The 22,890-nt window shown below is 39.2% G+C and overlaps 1 protein-coding gene across 1 annotated transcript in view; it reads left to right on the forward strand.

Moving 5' to 3' along the window:
• The first annotated feature begins 262 nt into the window (after positions 1–262).
• LOC137759789 (ELKS/Rab6-interacting/CAST family member 1-like) overlaps positions 263–22,890 on the forward strand; it is a 101,770-nt gene continuing 79,142 nt past the window's right edge. The window contains 5 exon segments of the mRNA XM_068536397.1: positions 263–678; positions 12,338–12,412; positions 17,656–17,811; positions 22,320–22,460; positions 22,463–22,489. Coding sequence (XP_068392498.1) covers positions 265–678; positions 12,338–12,412; positions 17,656–17,811; positions 22,320–22,460; positions 22,463–22,489 — 813 coding nt within the window. The 5' untranslated portion in view covers positions 263–264.

Raw genomic sequence — 22,890 nt, forward strand, 5'->3', positions numbered from 1 at the left:
TGTTAATCTTGAACAGTGTCTTTATTTAGTCAAGCAAAGTTATTCCTGTTGGTAATAAACACAAATTAAATTACTGACATTTTACAGATTATCTCAATCAGTTTTAAAGACAGTGTAAAACAGAATAATGTGAATCCTCGTTTGCTAAATGCAGGGTTCTGAGAGCTGTGGTAGCTGCTTTCTCATTCCCCGTTGTCTGCTTTGTTTCTGCTACTTGAGGAGGAAAGCTCATTTGGGTTTTCTTTTTTGTCTTTATACCAGCACATGCAAATGACAGTCCAGGCTCTCCAGGATGAATTGCGGATCCAGAGGGACCTGAACCAGCTGTTTCAACAGGATAGTAACAGTAGGACTGGTGAGCCTTGCGTGGCAGAGCTGACGGAGGAGAACTTTCAGAGGCTGCACGCTGAGCATGAGCGGCAGGCCAAGGAGCTGTTCCTCCTTTGAAAGACTCTGGAGGAGATGGAGCTGTGGATTGAGACTCAGAAGCAAACCCTGAATGCTCGGGACGAATCCATCAAGAAGCTTCTGGAGATGTTGCAGAGCAAGGGGCTTTCTGCTAAGGCTACTGAGGAGGACCATGAGAGAACAAGGAGACTGGCAGAGGCAGAGATGCATGTCCACCACCTCGAAAGCCTTTTGGAGCAGAAGGAAAAAGAGAACGCTCTGTTGAGAGAGGTGAGTGGCCACTTTCTCAGTTGTTATGACTGTCTTTTTTTCCTGATTAGTCAGCATTTTGACCTAGATAAATTTATATGCTCTCCTGAGCTAGTGTAAGGGAATTTCTTCTTTCTTACCTAAGTTCTGCACTGATTTCTGTTCTGATTTGCTGTCTTGTATGAGATGACATTGGCTGGCATGTATACTGGTTTAATACCTTTCTGGGGTTTTTTTTCCCCCTCCTGATTTCTGTAGACTCATTTTGTTGCTAGAGGGGCACAGAATTTTCTTGATTTGTTCCTCATCTATTGATTTGTTCATAGAGACACACACAACAAAACCAGAATTAAAGTAGCTAACTACTGCTCAATTTTAAAATATTAATAATTGAAAGTAAGCGATTCCCTCAGTTTCGGTGTGCTTATAAAGTCCTAGGCAGCAGTAATGGATGTTTGCCCTGTGGTTTCCATGGAAACTGTTGCCTTGCTGTAAAAGATAGGTGATAAAAATTATTTGCTGCCCTGGAGGCACAGCTAGAGGGAATGATACAGAGGTATGCTGTCACTTATTTTTAGAGAGGAAACTCAGACTTTAGCTGACCACTGTGTCTACTGATAATTTTTCACTTTTCTATGTAATGCTTCATTTTAAGAAAGCTTAAGTGAAGAATTCATCTTACATTGAATTAAAAAAAAATGACAGCTCTACTTCTCTATATGAGGTCAGAGTCTTCAGATAATTTTCACATTTGGATAGGGGGAAAAAAAATCTCAGAACTATTTTAGTGCCAGTCTGAATAATCAATCCCTTTTTAAATGAAGGGTGAGGAAGGCGGTTAAAAGCAGCAAAACAGCGACTTCCCCTGATGATGGCGACGGTCTGTATCTGCTCTCTGCAATATGGTAGCCACTGGCTGCGTGTGACTGTTGAGCAGTTGAAATGTGGTTAGTGTGACTGAGGAACTGAAATTTAAATTTCATTTAAATATAACTAATTTAAAATTAAATTCAATTAATCAAATTTAAATTTAAGTATCTCTGTGTAGGTAGTGGCTACTGTATTAGGTAGTGCAGCGATGCATAATGCATGATGCGGGTAATGTTACCCGCTTTTCTTAATAATTTGTCTTGAACATCTTTCTTTGTCAGTACATGTAGAGTTTTGTAATTTCAGTTGAATTTATAATGTTCTGTTGCATTTATTTATACTTCTTACTGTTGAAAATTTAGACTACTGTTAATTTTTCATTATTATAAAACTGTGCTGCACTGAATATCCCTAACCATATATCCTTGTGCATTAATTTTTTTCTTTAGCATAAATTTCCAGAAATGAATTTGCTCAGGGTGTGTACGTTTTCAAAACTCTGAATATCAGTCTTGTCTCCCAGAGTGATTGGACCAGTTTATCCTCCCAGAAGCATATACTGTATTTTTACGGTTAATCTGCAGCTATGTGCATTACAATCTTCAAATTACTGGACTGTATTGTTTTAGAAAATTTTCGATCAACTGCTGTGTTGTAGGCACCATCCTGAGTTTCTTTCATTTTACTTTCAAGAGTTTATATTTTAATGAGGTAACCTGGAGCCTGGCCATAGAACATTGTAAGAGAAGGTGTAATCATCTCAGATAGCATGCAGCATGAAAACCCTACCAGCATCGTGATGAACTTTGAATGTTACATTTTTACTCCTTCTGTTCTGAATATTTCAACCTGTGCCCATTTATTTTTGAGTTTTGGAGTTAATAAATAGTGAATAGTTAAGGATTATGGAAAGCCACAGTGTTATTCTGGCAGAGAACAACCAGCAATATGGTGAATTTGAACAAGTAGTAGGAAAAAACATGAATTTAAGACTAATTTTGAAGTAACAAGCTCTACAAATATTAAGTCCCACTTCTGAACATAATGTGGAAAGAAATATAGGCCTTGTTAGTTGTATCAATACACAATTCCAGTTGCCATTAGTAATGTAGCGTCATCTTACAGGAAACACAGTCCTATGGATTAAAATTATTTAAGAGCAAGTAGAAGTGATTGCTTCATGAACACGTGTTTAGAATGCTGGTTCTCCTTTCTTTTTCTCCTACTTGCCTTCAAGACTTAGCTCAAATTGCAGTTCTTCTGTGAAGTCTTCCTTGTGCAGCTCTATACATATATGTAGATGAGCCAGTAATATTATAGTATACTTCCATGTGTGTTTCTTCATTGTTCACTTAATTTTTTGTACCAAGGATGTAGATATATATATATATATGAAATTTTATCTTGTCAGTGTCTTAACAAATGCACAGTGGGTACTCAAGAAATGTTGGTTGAATAAGTTGAAATGTAGGGAAAGAAGTTTAAGCCTGGAGCTTACAGAAAGAAGGATAGCTTTTCCAATTCTTTTTTCTCCAGTGTGACCACTGGATACTAAAACCTAACGAAGGTTAGAAAACAAACTAAAACCCCAAACCAGTTTTGCTTATGAGTTTAGGTATAGAAGTTATAAATAAGATATTGGCAGATAAAATCAGCATTATGATAAAAGGATAATATTCTGACCAAAAGGAGTTTATTCTAGGAATCCAGAATGGCTCAATATGTCATTCGCAGTTATAATTTGTAATAGGTGAAAGGAAAAGATAACCTCGTAGTGTTTGATAGCTATCTCAAAGACATTAGATAAAATGTTAGACACTTTGAAAACTAAACCAAATGAACTAAAAATAAGAATTGAATGATACCTTTATAGCATGATTTAAATAAAACAATTCAGTAAATGTGTATTATAAACATATTTTAAACTAGTAGCCAGAATTACGCTTACTCTGACATATACTAAGACGCATCCATTAAAGTTAGGGAGAGGCAAAGATACTGTTCATCAGTATTTACATTATTCTGGAAGTGTTAGGCAGTGCTGTTAGATAAGGAAAATGGAATAAATAATGTCAGTAACGGTAATGGAAAGGATAGGGCTAAATTTTCATTACAATGTAGATGGGAACATTAATATAAAGATGCTGCTTTCCCCCAACTCTGTGAATTTAGTGTAATCCCAATAGGAATATTCTTGACACGTGCCCAAATGATGTTGCAGTTTCTTTGCAAGGAGAACAGTGCGGGAACACTTGTTTAAGCAGCTCATGATATATGTGTTTTAAACCCAGTGATATTAAAATCTGTGGTACTGGCATAGTAATAGATAGCTAGATTGATGAGACAGAATAGAACCCAGAAATAATATAGTTTTAAGCATATGATACATGTTTGGGAATAATCGCCATCTATTTGGAAAACAGTACATAGTTACATCAAATTAAGTTCTAGATGAAATAAAGAGCTACTTGTTAAAAAATAACAACACTAGAAGAGAATGTAAGAAAAAGGTTTTAATACAGTCTTGAGACAGGAAAGAATCTTTTATTGCCATAGCAAGAGGCTTAAACAATTAAATTTGTGTATGTTAGAAAATACAGGTAACAGAAGCTAAAATGGTAATTTGGAGTAAAGCTTTGTAACATGTGGCTTGACTGTTTCGTTTCCAGAGTGACAAGGTGCTAGAGGCACTCGGCACAGCCTTTCTTTGCTCATTACTCAACAAACATCCATTGAGCTTCTAGAATGTATGTGACCCTGGGATACACGCTGGGTATACATTTTTCCTGTCAGAATACATGGTCTGTGCCCTCCTAGAACTTAAAAATCTGGTGAGAGACAATAAACATAATTATGAGAGGAAATAAATAAGTTGAGTCTAATTATGTTGGGAGAGGGGATAAACAGGGTAAGCATCTTTGAGGAGGTGCCCTTTAAGGGAGATCTGAAGAAAGTTGAAACAGTCTTGCTGAGCATTTGGGTAAAATCATTTCATGAAGAAGGTTAACAGTTTCAAAGGCCGGATGAGAAGTTTTCAGGAGACAGCAAGGAGACTAGAGGACAAAAGCATATTGTCTAAGGGGAAAACAGGCATGAGATGAGAGGCTGAAGAGGTAGCCAGGGCCAGAGTCATTCATTGCATTCATCAGATATTTATTGGACACTAACCCATGTGCAGAGCACAAGGAAATATAGTAGCAGTGAACAAAACAAAAATCCATGCCCTCTAGGAGACAAAGCACTTGCCTTCAGGATCCCTGCAGGTAATGCAACAATTTTATTCAAAGTGCAAGAGAAAACTGCACCAATGTTTAATCAAGGGAGTGATCTAGTTTCGCTTTTAAAATCTACTCTGGCTGTGTTGAGAATAAATGAGGGAGGGAGAATTACGAGTGAACAAGGAAGTCTAATAAAGAACTTAACAACTCTAGGTTGGGTGAGTGGTGACTTGAAATGGCTATTGTGCATTATATCACTAGTGTGTCAAGAAAGGCAGAAAGAACTGAGAGCTGGCAACACTGGGATATCCATAGGTTTTATTATTATTGGATTATTGTCCATCTTTTAAAAAAGCGGGTTTTCATCAGTTCCAAGACTCATCGTTTTCCCCATCTCAACAGTATGAAATTGAGTTAATAAGTCTTATCCTTGATGGCATCTTAAAATCTCTGTCAGCAAGGCCACAGTCCTCTTGATTTGTTTGCCTGTGTACTCACAAACAGTTAACAGCTGCTCATTTTAGTCAATGTTGTGAGTGTTGTTGCTATTTCTCATGTTAACTTTAGTTGTTGTTCAGTATGTCTTCAGTAATATTATGCTGTGAACCAGCATTGAAACAGTTATTGGTATGGAGAAAGTTATAAAACAGTTCAAAATGATATATGATTAAACTTTATGGTTAAATAAGTAAAAAAGGGTCTTGCAATCAGTATAAAATAAAAATTCTGAATGATAGAAGCTTGGGTCATGGTTTATTTGGAGGCATTTCCTTCTTTTCTTTCCAGCACATTAAACAGTGGTTTACCTTACAATCAGTGGCATCTTAGATTTGATGAAATACAGTAACATTAAAATGGCATTCATATCCAGGAACATTTGTGATTAGTTTTCCATTTTGTTTATGAACATGATTCTGGAGATAGCAGGTAAATAATTCCCCCAAATAAAAGCCAAAGAAGAAAAACAAAAATTAAATTAAGCATTGTATTTTCTGTTTGTACTGAAATTACATTGTTACGTGACTTATTGTTAGATTTTGTGTTGTTTACTGGAGTGCCTTTCCTTTGATGGATAGAAGCGTGAAGACATCTATTGGACACATACTGAACTACAGTCAAGACGTGGTTAGTGCCTGGGGCCAGGCATATGGAGTTTTAACAGGCTTTACAGGTGATTCCGTGATACACCAAAGTTTGGTTCTCAGTCTGTTGGCAGAACATACCTGAATTGGCTATGGAATTTTTGGATTGGCTATCCATATGCATACCAAGCATTGTCTATAGGCTGAATAAATATTTCAGTTCTATATGTGCTCCTGTTTTTTTGAAATGTAGATCCTATTGTGATGAATAAAATACTAATTTGTTGGGAATTCCCTGGCGGTCCAGTCGTTAGGATTCCGCGCTTCCACTGCAGGGGCCACGGGTTCGATTCCTGGTCGGGGAACTAAGATCTGCATGATGCACGACATGGCCAAAAAAAAAAAAAAAAAAAAATTAAAATACTAATTTGTTTTAAAACATTTACACGTATGTTAATTTTGGTCTCTATAATATTTTAGTCAACAAACCTTGTTTAGTGCAACTGCTCTCATGTTAAGATTTGCAGCAGTGTTTGAGGTTTAAAAGCCCTACTCTTAATCTACAGATTCAATGCAATCCCTGTCAAACTACCACTGGCATTTTTCACAGAACTAGAACAAAAAATTTCACAATTTGTATGGAAACACAAAAGACCCCGAATAGCCAAAGCAATCTTGAGAACGGAAAACGGAGCTGGAGGAATCAGGCTCCCTGACTTCAGACAATACTACAAAGCTACAGTAATCAAGACAGTATGGTACTGGCACAAAAACAGAGATATAGATCAACGGAACAGGATAGAAAGCCCAGAGATAAACCCACGCACATATGGTCACCTTATCTTTGATAAAGGAGGCAAGAATATACAGTGGAGAAAAGACAGCCTCTTCAGTAAGTGGTGCTGGGAAAACTGGACAGGTACATGTAAAAGAATGAAATTAGAACACTGCCTAACACCATACACAAAAATAAACTCAAAATGGATTAAAGACCTAAATATAAGGCCAGACACTATCAAACTCTTAGAGGAAAACATAGGCAGAACACTCTGTGACATAAATCACAGCAAGATCCTTTTTGACCCAGCTCCTAGAGAAATGGAAATAAAAAGAAAAATAAACAAATGGGACCTAATGAAACTTAAAAGCTTTTGCACAGCAAAGGAAACCATAAACAAGATGAGACGACAACCCTCAGAATGGGAGAAAATATTTGCAAATGAAGCAACTGACAAAGGATTAAACTCCAGAATTTACAAGCAGCTCATGCAGCTCAATATCAAAAAAACAAACAACCCAATCCAAAAATGGGCAGAAGACCTAAATAGACATTTCTTCAAAGAAGATATACAGATTGCCAGCAAACACATGAAAGAATGCTCAACATCATTAATCATTAGAGAAATGCAAATCAAAACTACAATGAGATATCATCTCACACCAGTCAGAATGGCCATCATCAAAAAATCTACAAACGATAAATGCTGGAGAGGGTGTGGAGAAAAGGGAACCCTCTTGCACTGTTGGTGGGAATGTAAATTGATACAGCCACTATGGAGCACAGTATGGAGGTTCCTTAAAAAACTACAAATAGAACTACCATACAACCCAGCAATCCCACTACTGGGCATATACCCTGAGGAAGCCATAATTCAAAAAGAGTCATGTACCAAAATGTTCATTGCAGCTCTATTTACAATAGCCAGGACATGGAAGCAACCTAAGTGTCCATCAACAGATGAATGGATAAAGAAGATGTGGCACATATATACAGTGGAATATTACTCAGCCATAAAAAGAAATGAAATTGAGTTATTTGTAGTGAGGTGGATGGACCTAGAGTCTGTCATACAGAGTGAAGTAAGTCATAAAGAGAAAAACAAATACCGTATGCTAACATATATATGGAATCTAAGGAAAAAAAAAAAAAGGTCATGAAGAACCTAGGGGCAAGACGGGAATAAAGACACAGACCTACTAGAGAAGGGACTTGAGGATATGGGGAGGGGGAAGGGTAAGCTGTGACAAAGTGAGAGAGTGGCATGGACATATATACACTGCCAAACGTAAAATAGATAGCTAGTGGGAAGCAGCCGCATAGCACAGGGAGATCAGCTCGGTGCTTTGTGACCACCTAGAGAGGTGGGATAGGGAGGGTGGGAGGGAGGGAGACGCAAGAGGGAAGAGATATGGGAACATATGTATATGTATAACTGATTCACTTTGTTATAAAGCAGAAACTAACACACCATTATAAAGCAATTATACTCCAATAAAGATGTTAAAAAAAAGAAGGTGTCAGATATGGGGATATATGTATATGTATAGCTGATTCACTTTGTTATAAAGCAGAAACTAACACACCATTGTAAAGCAATTATACTCCAATAAAGATGTTTAAAAAAAAAAAAAGCCCTATTCTTTTTTTTTTTTTTTTTTTAATTTTTTTTTTTTAATATATTTATTTATTTTATTTTATTTTTGACTGTGTTGGGTCTTCGGTTCGTGCGAGGGCTTTCTCTAGTTGCGGCAAGCGGGGGCCACTCTTCATCGCGGTGCGGGGACCGCTCTTCATCGCGGTGCGCGGGCCTTTCACTATCGCGGCCCCTCCCGTTGCGGGGCACAGGCTCCAGACGCGCAGGCTCAGTAGTTGTGGCTCACGGGCCCAGCTGCTCCGTGGCATGTGGGATCTTCCCAGACCAGGGCTCGAACCCGTGTCCCCTGCATTAGCAGGCAGATTCTCAACCACTGCGCCACCAGGGAAGCCCAAAAAGCCCTATTCTTTAACTAGGTTCTAGGCTAGGAATTTTGGCTCTAACATGTCTGAGGAATGCCCATCTGTATCTTTGGCAGTTGTCAGGTAAAAGCAGAGGAGGTTAGAGGGAAAAAAAGAGAAATAAACATATATAGAAAAAACAGAAACTTTGGACAAAGAGTAGGAAGAATTAAAAAAGAAAAAGGGGCCCTAGTTAGTTTTCCCTTTCCTAGTGATTTTGGAAAGTGTGAACAGTTGCATCGCATAACTTACTGATTCAGGTTATCCTTCCTCATCTTTTTTTTTTTGTTGTGTCATTTGTACCTCATTTCCATTTTGACAGGAAGATATGTTTTCTCAGAAGCATGCCGTTACTTGAGATGGTAAAGGGTCAAAGTGCAGTGCTGTCTGACAATGGCAGAGTTGAGGTACAGGAGGAGTAGTGAGGGTTCCTTCTTCACTTCTCCGTGTGGAGTACAGTAAGCCCAGAACTTGTGTGGAGGATTGAAATCTGCTGAAGGGACGTCTACCCTTGAACCAAGGGTGCTGGAGGCTAAAACCTGAAACTTGAAAGAAAGAAATTTCAGACATAAGTACTACTTTTCAGTCACAAATGCTCCTTTCTCTCAGTTGTGTAAGTAAATGTTGACTTACTTTTAAAAAGAAAGAGACTACTAACAACGGAGAAATTTTGTTCCTAACTTGTTTGTTTTCTTTCTCTAGTCATTATTCTTTATTAAATCAGTGAGAGGAACTGAACACATTTTCTACCGTGTACCACAGTTGACAGTATAACAAGATCCAGATAATTCTACCTGTATGAATCTCTGGGCTTTCTTTAATTTGTGTAGAGTGAAAATTTTCAGGCTAAAAAGAGCGAAATAAAGCAAGCACTAGCACATTCGACTTCTTACATTTGTCTGAATGGTACATTCTTTTTTATTCCCAGAGTCCTCTCCCTTTATTAACAGTGCAGGAGTCAGAGGCTCGATGTGCTCTCTGGGAAAGGGGAGTTGGTCAGCCCACTGACTGCAGGATGTGTTCATAATGAGCTTTAATGCGCAGGCCTTTGAATGGAGATCTGTTAGGACTGATAGGTTTTACAAGCTCTTAACAGGAAAGCTTTATGCCTGCGAATGGTTTAAAGTGCACCCTAGTTCCTTAGCAGAAGAGGATTTTTTTTTTATTCAAATGGATTTCTTTCCTTATATATTGCTGATATGCTTGCTAGAGTTTAAAATGAAATTGTAATAGTTTCACTGTAAAGCATTTGGAAATTTCCCTAATATCTGTGCGCCCAATTTATCACCTGTTTACAGTGTAGGGAGTAGATTCAGTGTGGACAGACTGGAGGCTGGGGGGTAACTGATGAGTTTGTTGTTTTAATGCAGGTGAGAGGTGATTATGGCCTGAACTAATGTGTTCAGATTTTGTCCTGGATTAATGTGTTCTGCATTTGACTGTCTTAATGAAGTGTTTTATCTTGCAGGGGTTAATTGTGGATTAACTCGATCCTTAACGAGACTTGCTTTTACACTCTGTTGGCTCTAGTCTAGGTAGCCTTCCCTCCAGGGCTAGACTGTCTCTACTCCTAAGACGTGACCTTTCTGGTGTCTCTGCTGAGTGCCTCTGATGTTCTCTCCACTCTGGCTCTTTGGAGCTTGAATTCTTCCCAGCCCCATGTGAGTTCAGGTAGTTGCTCAACTCATAGCTCTCTGGTAGTTGTTCTTTGACACTGTGGAGTCTTTCCCTGTACATGCAGGCTTAGTATTTGGTCAAAGACTCCAGGGGACCCCTGTCAGATCAGACACTGCTGCTTTTCTGGCTAGCTTCTTCCTCTGTGTCATTCTGCTCTGCACATTTCTCCTGGCTTTGGGACTCTTACCCACTGATCTGTCTTCTGAGCTCTGCGGGACTGCTGTTTTCTGTTTGGTCTTCCTCTCCCTGCATCACATATTGGATAGCAAGTCCGGACCATAACCTTGTTAGTTTCTCTTCTCTCAAGGATCATACTCCTGTGCTGCTTGTTTTCCAGCGTCTGAAAACAGTTGCTTTATGCATTTTTGTCTAATTTTAACATAGTTTATGACAGGAGGGCTAGTCTTCTGTCTGTTATGATCAGATTGTGTTGACCTTGTAGAGGGTGAGAAGTAAATAGGAAACTCGTTGAAGGATTGAAAACAGACTATTGCCGTGATTTGTTGATGGTTTATCTAGAGTACACCATTGCTTTCTTTAAAATGGACAGAGGAAATGAAAGGAAACTTAACTCGAGGCTGTTGTAGTAATCTAGGCTTAAACTAGACTGGAAATGGAGTGAAATGATAAATTCAAGAAATCTTTTGAAGCTGGAACAATTAGGACCTGCTCTAGAAGGTGGTAGGAAGTGAAGATGTGGGAGGAATGAAAGGAGACACTGTGCTGTTTGGCTTGAACCACCGGGAGGGTAATGCCATTTAAGGAGATGGGCAAGACTCATCAGTCTTCAGAGGAGGGGCTAGGTTAAAGAGGAGAAAATGACGAGTTTTGTTTTGGATGAAATAAGTTTGAGTGACCTAGTAAGCATCTATATACATGTCAAATGGGCAGAGCAGAGGGCAGGGCTAGAATTTCACCAGCACTGTTCAGATGGAAAATATCCATCTGTATTCTCTGCCATCACTAGGGGCTGTACCAGGGTACTCTGGAAGTACTGGCTGACTCAGAGACATTCCCAGAATCTGACAAGAAAATAGCCTGAGGAGGTCTGGTAACTTCAGGGTGATCCTTGAAGACCCTAACTGTGATATTCTGCCATCTCCTTCCTTCCTTTCTGATCCTGAACGCACTGACATTTGGATTGAAAAAAATAGCTATGTTTTTCTGCCATTTGCTACCTGTAGACTGTTTAGGAAACTTGTTCAGCAGTCTTACCTTCTTTTTTTTTCTGATTGTAGCCCCTCTGGAGAGAGATTTCCATCGCAGGTAGCCCGGTGGTTGTTGCTCTGGGGGAGGATGCTATGCAAAGGAGGTTGTCAACACAAATGCTTTCAGTTGTTTTGTGCAGTGCGGACTGTGGCTACTTTAATTCCTCCTTTTTCTTTTTTTTTAAATAAATTTATTTCTTTTTGGCTGTGTTGGGTCTTCGTTGCAGTGCGCGGGCTTCTCATCGCGGTGGCCTTTCTTGTTGCGGAGCACGGGCTCTAGGCGCGCGGGCTTCAGTAGTTGTGGCTCATGGGCTCTAGAGCGCAGGCTCACTAGTTGTGGCACACGGGCTTAGTTGCTGTGCGGCACGTGGGATCTTCCCAGACCAGGGCTCGAACCCGTGTCCCCTGCATCGGCAGGCGGATTCCTAACCACCGCGCCACCAGGGAAGTCCTGATTTCTCCTTTTAAAAAGGGACTATTTCTAATCCCCTTTTTGGATTGTTTGGAGTTCTGATAATATGTCTTGGAGTCCTGTGGAAGAGTGACACACAACCTGGGGATGTGCCGGAGCTTCACCTCTTGTGGTGGCTGGGGTCTGTGTGACTTACCGTGTATAACCAGGTGTGCAGAGACGGGGACCCGCCTGTACCCCTTAGCCTGAATGCAGTCTGTGTGCTCCCTGGTCCACAGGGAAAGGTCAGGAAGACAGAAAGTGGATCAGAGTGTCTTACAAGGCCGGGGTAGTCATCTTTGCATGTAACTACTACTCCCTTGCCTCTCCACTCCCCTGTTGAAAAAATGAGAGTGAAAAGGAGGACACGTACTCTCTTTTTTGCTTCTCTTGTATAGGAGATGCATCGGAGATTTGAGAATGCCCCCGATTCTGCCAAAACTAAAGCTCTGCAAACTGTTATCGAAATGAAGGTGAGAGCTTCCTAAGGAATCTTATGTGTCATTTCACACTTTAATGTGTGAGTTTAAGAAAGTGGTATGTAATAATAGTTCACTCATTTTGTAGACTGAGAAGAAATAGTAAGACTTAATGAAAATGACACATTAAAAGAACTTCAGTTTCGTTTCCTCTTGTCCAGCATTTCTTGGAGTCAGCTGTTCTCAAACCTTTTGGTATCAGGGCCCCTTATTCTCTTAAAATGACTCATTTCATTTGTTTTTAAGAAAATGTCCGCCAAATACCAAGTTTGTGTGTCAGTTCTTCTCTCGAGTTAAGAATAGGGTTCCGTGAAAAAAGTACCTGATTGGGCTTGCGGCTCACAGAGCACCCAGTGCTGTCCTGGGAGCAGCGTCACACCCAGGTGCAGCAGCCGGGCCTGGCCCCTTCCTGTGTCGTCACACAGCATGGTACAGAGATACACACTCAAGGGCTGAGCATATGAAAAGTCACCAGGGACATTCCTAAGTGAGCCAGTGTTTTAAAAATGTTCTTTCTTATTTTTCTTTTTTGTCTGCGAGTGCTGACACTGAAGAATACACTGACGGCTAGCACGGTTTGGCGCTGTTGTCCAGAGGCACGAGCGCTTTTGCCTGTCCTTTATACCTTTAGTGCACGTGTTAACACAGTGGAAAAGGCACATAAAGTCATAGTATTATTATGAAAATAGTTTTGACTTCTCAAAAGGGCTAGGAGGCACCCCCAGGCTTTCACGGACTATACTTTGAAAACTTCTGCTTTAAGTTACTGAGTAGTTAGAGATCTTTAGGCTGAACGTTACGGTGATTGGTGACTAAGCGCTTGCCTTCTGTGTTAAATTCCCTGGATTCAAAACCTGGCTTTATTTAACCAGTTGTATGACATAGAACAAGTAACCTAACCTCTCCATACCTTAATTTCTTTATTGATAAATGGTGATAACAATAGTACCTATCCCATGGGTTCTTTTGTGGTTTAAATTAGTTAAAACAAGTAAAACACTTTCAACAGGACCTGGCACATAGTAAACATTCAGTCAGTGTTAGCTGCTATGCTATTATTATTTTTATTAACAACATATTCCTTCTTGCAAGAGCTAGAAGACTCTTACAGATAGGGACCCCTCCCTCTCCCCCTCCTTCCCTCTCTGTCTCTTTTTTTAACTTCTTTGTATCCCCTAAAAAATTTGACACGGTGTTTTGCATCATGTGCCTTCATTTAATATTTGTTGATGTGGCAAGAGTCTTTAGTTTTTGGTATATAAATAGTTTTATGTAAATAGATGCTTCTCAAGTACAGTTATCAGAATGGTTCTCTTAATTTAGAAGATTTCCTCTTAAAACTTTGTTTTTATTGTTGTATACATCTTTATTCTCACTGGGGAAAGGGTTTACCAAACAAATACCAAATTAGTGGATTCTGGGTTCTTTATAGTTAGACAATTCATAGTCTTGAACATAATCTCGTAAACAGCCTCTAGAAAGGTGTAATTACATATTCACATTTCCCACAAGTTTATTGGTACATGTTATTTCCTGATCCCTGTTGGAACCTAAAAACACACGAGTGTACCTGTGTTCACAGAATTATTTTGCTTGCCTTTTGATGGCACAGGGAAGTGTACTGGTTTTAACTGGCAATAGATCTATTTTAAGTCGTGTTAACCTCCAGCCATTCTGCTAAGAAGCAAGAGACTGAGATTCTGGTGGCCCAGTGGGGTCAGGTGGATGTTATGTTGAAATTGAAGATGCAATAGCTGAGATGCTGAGAGTGTGGCATGAGCTTGAGAGGATCATGAAGACCTAGACTGGTCTTTGGGGGAAATGGGAAAGGAGGTGATGGTGGACAATAAAAGAGCCCAGCTGTCTTCAAGGTGACGTAATATTCTTTTCTCTCTCCTCCTCCTCTCCCTCCTCCTTTCTCCCACTTTCTTCCCTCTGCTTCCTTCTCCCTTCTCTAACTTCTTCTTTTCCCTTTAGCAGTGGAGGAGCAGGGAGGAATTACTGGACTGCTGTAGGGTTAGAGTTTTGCTGGGTAGATATGGCAGAATTACTGGGATGCAAGTGAATTGAGGGTGGAGGTGAAGGAGTAGTTGGGATGATGAGTCCAGGAATGTAGCCTGGATAGGAAGGAAGAGAATTCAGAATGGATGGACAGGTTGGGAGAAAATGTAGAAGTTAGGGGGGTGGAGGACTCTGTGAGATACAAGAGCAGCAGTTAATGTGAGTGACGGTGTGTCAGGCCTGGGAGGAGAGGCCTGGGTGATGTGGTCTTGTAAACTGGGTAGCTAAAATGGACCGGAGGATTGAGGGCGTTGGCATTACGGATGTCAAGGAATTCGGACATTGAAATCCTAGGATTATGGCAAGAGTGGCATTTGAAGGAGAGATCTATTGTCAGCCGGGTGCTGAAGACTTCTTCAGCGGGCGGGAGTGACGGGGAAGCCCCTAGATGGCAGCGGTGCGGAGGGAGAGTGAAGAGGAGTGTGAGCTTTAAATGGGAGCAGCATGGAGGAACCTGGAGGATGCCCACACTTCTCCCTGCCACTCTGTGATGCTGGTGGATTAGTGAACTTCAATGGAGAGCGTTCGGGGAAATTATATCCTTCGGGAAAGCCTGGGTTTACTTAGAGCAGGGAGACAACTTTTGAAAAAAAGTTGAGCATTTGGGAAATTTAACAAGGAAAAGAGGATTTCAGTGGACTCAGTGGGGTTGGTTGATTAATGATGGGAGACCCAGGGCTGGGGAAGTATAGAGTAGTAAGATGATAAAGAATTTATTTATTTAGTTATTATACATTCTAGGAGTAAGAAACCTCCTTGGAAAGGGCTGTCCTCAAATAAACCCAGCCTGAGTACTGGTCGGTGCTACAACTAGTCCAACATATCAGGCGTTAATTTTCTGGCCTCATCCCAGAAAGTAGCCTGGCAGGTTCTTTTTCTGCCTCATGGCTTTCAGAGCTGCAGTTACGGTCCCTTTTTAGGTGCAGATTTTATGGTGCATGATTTGATAGTGAGTGTCTGATTTGGTCAAGAGCTGCCTCTCTGTCTGTGTTGGGATTTTCAGATAGTGCATTTGAAGCCGTTTATTTGTTTATTCTTCATGGGCCGGGATAGCTTTAAACGAGTAAATCAAAATCCTGGTTTAGGTTTAGAGTGTCTCTGATTGTGTTAATTTAATATGTTTAATTTTGAACCAAATGTAAGTTTCATTTGAATAGATTTGTAAAAGAAAATTTTCGTTGTGTTATTTTTAAAGGTAATGCAATGCAAGTCAGAGGAGTACAGCCCTCGCCTCTCCCCCGAACCTAAAAATAGCTAGCTGTAAGTGTCTCATGATAAATCCTTTAACTCTTATCGGCATACTCTCAGATAACAAGGAAAGTCAGTCAAGACAGGCTTGAGGTAAAGTGAAAAGAGGAAGTCAGTCTCAAAATTTCTTCCTAAAGGAATGGTTTCTCTAAACTTCCAAATAAAATAAAGCTATACTGAATTTATGCTCTTTAAGGTCTTTACTTCTTAGGTGAATAAGCATATGCAACTATAGATGTAAAAGTATCTATTCTTTGTAGGAGTTTTTCTGTAATTGATGACATCTAAAGTAATCTGGGGATAAACTGGATACTGTGACAGACAAAACCAAGAAAATGAGTATAGACGGATGTTGTACTAGGAGGTGATATTCGTGGTGATGCTGATTTACAAGGACAGTGACGTTTCTTTTTAGAAATCATTATGAGATATTTGAAATGCATGGTGAAGTATAGCGAATAAGTAAGATTACTAATGCAGTAAGTAGCCTCCTCTTATCTGCAGGGGATAGGTTCCATGACCCTCAGTGGATGCCTGAAACCACAGATGGTACCAAAGCCTATATATACTATGTTTTTTCCTATACATACCTATGATTAATTTTATAAATTAGGCACAATGTGTAAGGGATTAGCAACAGTAATTAATAGTAAAATAGAACAGTTATAACAGTATGCTGTAATGGAAGTTATGTGAATAGGTCTCATTCTCTCTCTCTCTCTCTCTCTCTCAGTATCTTACTGCACAAATCTAATGCCTTCTTCATCTAAACTAAGCACTTGTCATGCACTGTAGCCGTAACTTTTGCAGTTTGAGGTGCAACAGCAAAACTGGCACGAATTTCTTTTTCCTTCATCCCAATTTCACTGCTGGAAGATTCATTCTGACTGTAGATCTTAGCAACCTCAGCATATGATTTTTTCTCTTAGTGAGAACTTCCACCTCTTCACTTAAAAGAAACACCTTACGGTGTTTCAAAGAGAAGTCTTTGTCAAATCTGAATTGCCAGCATACTACTCTTGTGCTTTGGGGACGGTATTAAATAAAATACTGTCACGTAAAAATGGTCACTTGAACACAAGCACTGTGATGCCAGGACTGTCCATCTGATAACCGAGATGGCTGCTGTGAGTGCCTAACAGGCGCGGGTACACTGGACAAAGGGATGATTCACGTTCCGGTGGGACAGAATGGGATGGTGTGAGAGTTCATCATGTTGATTGGAACAGCGGTGCACGGTTTAAAACTTCTGAATTGTTTTTTTCTGGAATTTTCCATTTGATATTTTCTGACCGCAGTTGACCTCAGGTAACTGAAACCACAGAAAGCAGAACCACGGAAAGTAAAACTGTGGAAAAGGCGGGACCACTGTGTGATAAAGTGTAACTGTTAACGTAATTATTCATCCCTTTGTTTTTCTGCAGTGGGACGTTATCAGATCTTTATTATTGTAGATAACGGTTATACGCATTATTGTGTAAATCTTTGAAACCTTCTTACTCTTTTCCCCACTCCTTTGGGGGCAGAAATAAGCCTTTTAAGGGGGGTCAAGTAAAACGATAAAATATTATAGCTAGAAAAGGTTTTACTGTTAATATTACAGATGTTTTCACTAGAAGTTTGTTGACCATAAAGTACTTAGAAACTTTAACTAGTTTTCCATTGCTTCTACTTCTTTAGTTAATACTCTCAATTTTAATCAAAAGGGTGCAGAGGAAAGGATAGAGGAAAAATCATACTATAGATCTCAGTCCTCCTCCTCTCCACCATATGGCCATGAAGGATATATTTTAGAAGCAAGGCACCAGTTGCAATATTTCTACATATTTGTTTATCTTTATTAAATTTCACATCTGTAAAGACAGACTTGTGCAACCTCTCTGACTTTTTGCGAATACTTTAATGTCTAAATCTTCCTTTGTCCTCAGGATTCAAAAATTTCCTCTATGGAGCGTGGGCTCTGAGACTTGGAAGAGGAGATTCAGATGCTGAAATCGAACGGGGCTTTGAGTACTGAAGAACGAGAGGAAGAAATGAGGCAAATGGAGGTCTATCGGAGCCATTCTAAATTTATGAAAAACAAGGTAATGGTGTGTGATACCGTAATTTTTAAATGGGGTTTGAAAAATTGATGCATGTTCCTACTTCTTTAGTGATGATGGACCTCACGCTGTTTTATCAGGCTTCAGGGAAGAATACTTGTACCGTAATTCTTTCAGATAGAACTTTCCCAGAATTAAAGTCAGAATTACTGACGTTGTATAGTTATTTCAAATTTCACTTAAAAGAAAATTACTTGTATGAGGCTAAGTGTGTATTATCACAGTTTAACATTTCATGTCTACCAGTACTTCTGAGGCGATTAGTAGGATTACATCCAGATGAGTTTTTCTCACTATATGAAACATCGCGTTCTCTATGTCTTGTGAACAAATTTAGAAGTCAAATTCAGCCTAAGAGACTGAATCCACCTCCCCTTTTTTTTCCTGAAATGACTTAAATAAAATCGTGTTTTCCCTTCAAACACAGTTCCCTAAAGGAAAGCCCTTTGCGCTCTCCCTTGGAGAAGACCCATGTGTATCAGGTTTATTGTTTCCCACGTGCACTTGGGGTGTATGTACAGTAGGATAGGCATCGCTGAGACATATCAGTCTGTATTATAACCTCAGTCACAGTATTCCTTCTTTAGAGCCAAAGGCATTTATTTTGATCCTATGAACTATTTTAGGCAAATTGGAGGACTTAGTTTATTACAGTTACCAGTTTATCAGGTCTGTGGTGTTTTAAAGATCATAATTTCAATTATAAAATATTAGCTAGAAAGTAAGTGTTCCTCCCCCTCCCCCTGCCCCCCATATCCCAATTGTGTTAGTTCCCTAATTTCTCAGAAGTGAAAACTGTTCCTTTAATGATACAGTTTCTGGCTTCTTTCTGTGATACCCATACCTGCATATAAGTCAGTAGAATATTCCTCTGTTATTTTAAGAATCTGTTATCAATGACTACGGCCAATTTCATGTAACTTTTAGAACTTAAAAATTCACATATCCAACTTTCTGTTAGTTTTGATTTATCATTCTAACTTGAGAACAAAATAAAATATCATCTCTGCTTCCCATTTGCTGATTAGCACATTTCAGTCCATTACCCTGTGAAAATAGTGAGCCCATCTAGGGTCCTTTGAAGAGGAAATTAGGGGAACAGATTTGATTGTGTTATATGAGTTATTGTTATTTCCAGTTACTGCTCTGGCTCAAAAGCAGATAATAAGAAGACCTAAGTTGACACATGAGTGAAAAAGAATAACAATGTCGTGACAGGTAGAGCAACTGAAGGAGGAGCTAAATTCGAAAGAGGCTCAAGGGGAGGAGCTGAAAAAGAGAGCGGCTGGTCTTCAGGCAGAGGTCTTTGCCGAAAGATTTACCCTTTGCATGCAGTGATCCCACAGTGGGACCCTGCTGCTCTGGCTCTGGGTGCTCACACTTTCACTCTGTGGTCGGCAGCTTTGCCCGGGACTAGCACTGACCAGCCTGCTGTGCTCTTTAACTGACTCCTGTTCACCGGTTTGACCCACGTGCCACCCTGTGTGCAGCGAGCCCTCATGTGCTCTGGAAGCCCTGTCCCTCTTTTTTATTTTTTTTTATTTTTTTTTTAATTTTTTTAATTTTTTTGGCCGTGCCACACGGCATGTGGGATCCTAGCTCCCCGACCAGGGATTGAACCCGCGCCCCCTGCAGTGGGAGCGCGGCGTCTTAACCACTGGACCGCCGGGGAAGGCCCCCTGGTTTTTTATTGTTGCTTTGTCACTGTGTGGATGGTGCTTCAAAGCTGTTTTTTCTCGACTCCTTTCCTGTTAACCAGAAACTTGTTGATTTATGTGAATGGTCTCTTTCTCTTCTTAGGTACAAAGAATGTGCAGATGTTCTAGGTCCATCACCCAGGGTTTATTTGAGTCTGATTTCTTGAGTGAAGTGCTTTGCCTTCATATGTAGACATCATCTTTAAGTCCCCGATAGGTGATTTTGCAACAAATTTTACTTTCTTTGGAACAGATGTATAGAAGTGATTAGCTTATTTAGTTATCTGGTCAGTTAGAAGTAGCATGAAACTTAAAGTCTCTAAATCTATTCAGTAGCTCAATCATCTGTCTAGAGAACTTGAAATTCCATTTCAAACTGTGATAAAATGATGATAATAAAAAATAGCTGACACTTGAGTACTTATTATAAGCATTTTATAACCTACTAAGGTAGGTATATTCTCAACCCAATTTATGGATAAGGAAGCTGAGGTAACACAGTGGTGCTCAGGAAGCACAGTTAGTAAGAGGCAGAGTTTGATTTTTACACAAGCCATTTGGTTCCAGAACCTGTGCTGGTAAGCTCTGCACTCCACTGCCCTATACTAGGCTGTGCACGCATTTGTCTCACAAGTGTCAGGGAAAAAACTGCCTCTGAAAATTACGGTAGGATAAGACTGGAATGCAGCATTAAAAGAAAAAAAAAAAACCACTTGTGCTAATTTAGTGTGTTTGCTATTTATGGACCACTTTATAGTATAGATAGAAAAGTGAGATATTTTGTCTAAAAGGGTCCAATTTGGTTTGTTGTAACCATGTATTGTCTAGAGGAGAAGTTGATCTATAACTTTTTTTTCCTCAGCTAGTAGTATTAATTTCTTTTTGTGTCGAACAACAGGCTAAACATTCTATACACTTTTTTGGTTTAATCTGTACGCAGTACAGTGGCACTGGTTTGCTTTCTCCATCTTACTGATTAGGAAACCAAGGCTTAGAGAGGTAGTTACCCAAGAAGACACACTCGTTCGTTCTCACATGGGATTGACTGCAAAAGCCTTATTTATGCTCCTAACTTTTAAGGAAAATTTGTGCTTCTAAACTCTTCTATTTAGGATATTTTCTTCTTTTTCTCAGTCTTTATGGTCAGTATAGCATTATTTGAGGATTATTTAGTAAGGCAGATGATGAGGAAACTGAGATTTTATATTTATTTTTGATCACATGGTCTAGAGGTAGCTGGAAATTTGAGTAATCTTTAAGCCATAGTTCTTTAGCTGATGAGGTGAGAACATTTTGAACGTTTCTCCTGACTATTCATTCATACCACAAGTGCGTTTTTAGTGCATTCTGTTTGTTAGGGGTGGGATGTTGGTAAAGGGAAGTCATGAAAGATGCTACACCATTACAGTATGTGGCAGCTCCTGGGTACGTATCTGTGTTACAGGATGGAAGTAGCTGCTGTTTACAGCTATCTTCCAGTGATGTCCTTAGCAGCTGCGAGTATTTTGCATACAGTGAGCACACAGAAATGTTTGTTGAATGAATGAATATTCTATTTGTGAGTAGAGCTTTCATGCCTATGAGAAAAATGCTTGTCTTCCTGATGAAACAGAACAGTAAATTATAAGTTTATTTTTAGTCCTCCTTAAAAGTAACTTTAATTACAGTAAAATTTATTTCATACTTTCTCATGGGAAATTGTTCTCAAAAACTTTGTCCCTTATGCCTAAGATTATTTCAGTCAAAATACTTTAGATACATTCAACTTTTTAAAAAGTATTTTTTGTTTCATCAGTGGTACTGAGATTACTGACTTCTTGTGAAATTTATACTTCCAAGAGTCTATATTTTAGTGCATAGCTGCCTTGCTTAGGCAGTAGATACAATGTAAAAACAGATATGATTTCTGTTAATTTGGCTTACATTTAGAATAAAAGAGTAAAAATTCTTAGAAACACGGTAGAAATGTAAAGGAGATGTTTGATGTTAAATGTTTTCTAAGTTAAGATGAGAAAAATTTATGGGGGAGTGAGTGGCACCTGTTGATTTATGGATTACTCTGTCAGAGTAATTCAAATTTGATGACACATGTAGATTCTTAGAGAATGAGATTTTATGCGTTCTTTATTTAGGTTATATACTTTTATCCATTTAGTTGATATGACATGTTGTAGGTAATATAACTTTGTAGGTGGAATCTTTCTTTTAGGTCAGTACCCCTAACTCCTCAAAATTATATAATTTTTAGAAAGCACATGTTTATAATGCCTTATAACGCTAAAGTGGCTTTTTAAGAAGGACTTTATGTACACTTTCATTTGAGAATGAAAAAAAAACAATGAAAAAATAAATGTGCAGCTTTTGAGTTTAAATAGCAATAGTAGGAAGTTTCTTTTTTCTTTCTGTATTCCATCTACACTAATCCTGCTGTATGATTTGAAGTTTCTTATGACTTAATAAGATGAATACTGCTTTAGTCGTGTTCAGATGCTTACTGCTGTCTCATAGTCATCTAAGTGAATTGGGATTTTTCTTCTTCCATTCCTTTTCTAATGGATTTCAAAAGTTTAGGGGAGACAATAAATGAAAACTGGAAATTTTGCTATTAGTTGAATAAGCTTTGTTTTTTTGTGGGGGGGGGGTGGTCAGCTAAGATTAGATGGTGCAAAAAGATGAATTGTGTCCTGTCATAAAGTTAATGCTGTATATCTTGACGTGGATCTGTCAAAGATCCAGATCAGAGGTGGTGGTTTTCTTTCTTTTTTCCCTACACTGCTTTTTCTTCTTCTCTAGATTGGTCAGGTGAAGCAGGAGCTGTCCAGAAAGGACACAGAACTACTAGCCCTACAGACAAAGCTAGAAACACTCACCAACCCGTTCTCAGACAGCAAGCAGCACATTGAAGTGCTGAAGGAGTCCTTGACTGCTAAGGAGCCTCGAGGGCTGCCATCCTGCAGAACGAGGTAAAAGGAGTTGTGGGATTTGCACGGAGCCCATTCCTTGGCACCTTTTCTTGTGTGTTACCTGTGCACTTCTTGTTGTGTTGAGATACGGAAGCTATGAATAATGTTATGATGGATTCTTTAGCGATGTGGTCAGTTATAGTACTAAATTATAACCATCTTGTTTCTATTGTTCTTGTATCTAACAAATTAAACCGGTGCAGTTAATATATGTTTTTGATACTTCAGACTTATGACTAAGTCTGTGCTTCTAAGTAGACTTCAAACTAATGTTATGAAATGAAACGATAGTTGTAAAAGCATTTGTTTTCACCCGTGGTAAATCTTTCAGTCATGAATGGGAGTGAGCTTGGTCAGCCTGTGTTGGGTTATTAAGTGTCCTTAATTTTTGGTATTATGAA

This window comes from Eschrichtius robustus, chromosome 2, assembly GCF_028021215.1.
Source record: "Eschrichtius robustus isolate mEscRob2 chromosome 2, mEscRob2.pri, whole genome shotgun sequence".
Classification (NCBI taxonomy): Eukaryota; Metazoa; Chordata; class Mammalia; order Artiodactyla; family Eschrichtiidae; genus Eschrichtius; species Eschrichtius robustus.